The sequence below is a fragment of the Apis dorsata genome, unplaced genomic scaffold, assembly GCF_000469605.1.
Source record: "Apis dorsata unplaced genomic scaffold, Apis dorsata 1.3 scaffold_617, whole genome shotgun sequence".
Classification (NCBI taxonomy): domain Eukaryota; kingdom Metazoa; phylum Arthropoda; class Insecta; order Hymenoptera; family Apidae; genus Apis; species Apis dorsata.
This window is the reverse complement of record NW_006263813.1, coordinates 52,220-54,868: the sequence shown is the minus strand read 5'-3', so window position 1 is coordinate 54,868 and position 2,649 is coordinate 52,220. Positions and strand designations below refer to the sequence as shown.

General features: G+C 30.1%; 1 protein-coding gene across 3 annotated transcripts; it reads right to left on the bottom strand.

Moving 5' to 3' along the window:
* Nucleotides 1–2,643, bottom strand: LOC102674934 (venom acid phosphatase Acph-1-like). 3 transcript variants are annotated; one of them, XM_031513163.1, is made up of 7 exons: nt 2,531–2,643; nt 2,153–2,281; nt 1,951–2,067; nt 1,372–1,585; nt 1,012–1,220; nt 523–864; nt 12–339 (listed from the first exon to the last, which is right to left on the bottom strand). In XM_031513163.1, the coding sequence occupies exons 2-7, from the start codon at nt 2,231–2,233 to the stop codon at nt 79–81; spliced, it is 1,224 nt and encodes a 407-aa protein (XP_031369023.1). In that variant the 5' UTR covers nt 2,234–2,281; nt 2,531–2,643; the 3' UTR covers nt 12–78. The 3 variants fall into 3 exon arrangements, with proteins under 3 accessions (XP_006621283.1, XP_031369023.1, XP_031369024.1); XM_006621220.2 differs by lacking the exon at nt 2,531–2,643 and having other exon boundaries at nt 1–339; nt 2,153–2,233; XM_031513164.1 differs by lacking the exon at nt 2,153–2,281.
* Between the last annotated feature and the right edge of the window lie 6 nt (nt 2,644–2,649).

Sequence of the window (2,649 nt, the reverse complement as noted above, 5' to 3'; positions counted from 1 at the left end):
TTTTTTTTTTTTTAATTTTCTCACACGTGTGTGAATTATTCGAATATTTGCAATGAGATTACATTCATTTATACAAATTTATACGAATAAAGTAATTACTAATAAAATAAGAAGCATAATATTTTGTAATTTATGAGAAACAGATCTATTATAAATGATATCATTGAGTATTACACTCTGATCAGAAAGATCAATCTTTCCACAATGACACAATCGTTGCGTGTTCTCGGGTAAAATATCTATTATTGAATATAAAAATGTCCTAATTGGACATATTTTGGTGCAATTTGGTATTATCAAAGGAATGGTGATACCATCTATTCCCGTGTAATAATTAATCTGAAACGATAATACATACATTTTTCATTATTTTTTTAATATATTTTAATTCGTATAATGAATATTTATTTCCTTTCAATTCCATTTCATTATTATTTCATTATGTTACAATTATTATCAAAAGAAATATTTAATATCATACGTAAAAGTGATATTTTTATTAATTTTAATCAACTTACACACCTTTACACCATAAGTTTCCGTTTCATTGTCAAAATAAAGTTCAAAAATCACGGATGCTGCCTCGTTTGGAATATGTGGTGACCACAAATTTAAACTTTTCAAAACGCTCACGATATTTCTTTCGTTTCCGCTGTACATCATGAGCTTTCGTTTCGTTGGCACGTCCCCCTTGATGTACATCAACAAATTCACTAAAATCTCTCTTACGATTGCCCCACCATTTAATTTCTTCTGTAAAGAAGTTTCCCAAAGGAGATCGTATTCGAGCAACGACACGTTATACATTCCCCCATTGGGAAAGATATCTTGTGCCCAATATGGAAGCGGTTGATTTAAATCGGCCTGCAATAATACCACTTTTTATTCGAATAAGAATAGAAAAAAAATCATTATTTATAGATAATTTTAAGATATTTTCAATCCTAAAATATCTATCCATTTATTTCTTCTATTTTTTAATGAAATTATAACAATTTAAATATTCCTTACCTTTGTTTCGAAAACAGCATACAGTAACGCCACTTCCGATGGTCGTCGAATATTCATCCCTGTATAGTTCGATATATAATTGAACAAAGGTAAATGCTGCGATATTTTTTCTCGCACACGTGACATATTTAATACTTTCTCCATCTCGAGAATAAAATTTGGACACTGTATTCCGAGTAGCAATGTATCTTCGTGCGCTGGTATATAATCTATTATAAAATTAATAAATGGTTTGAATAATTTTTCAATATGTTTTTCTGTCTCTGTCTCTCTCTGTCTCTCTCTCTCTCTCTCTCTCTCTCTCTCTCTCACTCATTCACCATACACACGCATGCGCATACACACATTTTCCTATACAACCTGTAGGTATCGGTTGCCAATTTATATCAGCGTTCCATCTTTGCTCTTTCGCCGGAGGCCAGAGACCCGCATTCACTAATTGGCCAGCTAATATGGACAACGGATACTCGGCCGTTTGCATTTTCGCCGTTTCTTGCATGTAAATCTCGCCGAGAAATTCGTCGTATATCGTTCGTAAATGAACTCCTAGATTGTACATGTTAAGCATACCGATCTGTTGAGTAAAATGAATCGAAAGTTTCACTCGTTCGTAAATTAGGATATATAGTATATACAAGTGACGAATTAAACAAATATTGTTAAAAATTGTTATATCAATTAAATATTCGATGTTTCGTTTAAAGCTAACTGTATTCTTTTTTTTGCCATGTTTATGTTATGAATATATCAAATTGTAAGATATTAAATTAAAAATTTGATTTGCTGAAATTTTATTTTATCAATGTCAATATTTATTCGAAAAAATATATATATGTATATTATAATTTTGTATATTATAATGATTATATTAGCAATATATATATATATATATTTTTTTTTTAAATTCATCACGTATCTTCGTAAAAAGATTGAACTTACTTTGGGCATGGTAATCGGAGCTGTGTTAAAGTATTCATAAGTTAAATTATGCGGTAAACTCGTCTCGTTGCTGTTTATCAATTCCGAAATTGGAGCGTACGTTTTATGAGCGAATACCTGAAACGAATTTCGAGATGAATAATATTACATATGTTGCATGACGGATATTCTTTGTTGTTTATCAATTAAAATCGTTTCTTACGATCTGTACTAATTCCAATTCCGGAATGCATTCAACAAAACTGATCGAGGTATACATCACGGCCAACAGAGGCAGAATCATTTTCTGTTCTTTCGATTTTTATTTCGCGATATACAAATAACAGAAATCCTAAAAACAGAAACAAACCGATGAAAAAACAGATACGGATAAAAGAAAAATCTATTTATTTATCGACAAAATGAAACGAATCGAAAAGATCCGTAGATACAAATATAAATTTTCTGGAAGATTGTTTCCTGAAAGAAACGTAAAGTAAATAAATAAATAATTTAATTTTCTCTTCGAATCTTTCTAACCAACAAACAATTTCTTTTTCCCGTACAACAAAAATTTGTTTTCTTAAATATTTTCACTTACTTTTACTTATTATTTATTAATTACAAAATCTCGTCAACGATACAACATACTTAGTTCGCCTTCGTATATACAAGTCGCACAATTACTGGAACCAATGGATTTCCAGATTATTCACCGAT

Bases quoted from the DNA above. Each gene is read 5' to 3' on its own strand.
- LOC102674934 (XM_031513163.1), bottom strand. From the start codon at position 2,233: ATGATTCTGCCTCTGTTGGCCGTGATGTATACCTCGATCAGTTTTGTT. The intron at 865-1,011 runs GTAAGGAATATT...GTATTATTGCAG, and splicing joins ATGCTGTTTTCGAAACAAAG to GCCGATTTAAATCAACCGCT. The intron at 340-522 runs GTGTGTAAGTTG...TTATCGTTTCAG, and splicing joins CGGAAACTTATGGTGTAAAG to ATTAATTATTACACGGGAAT.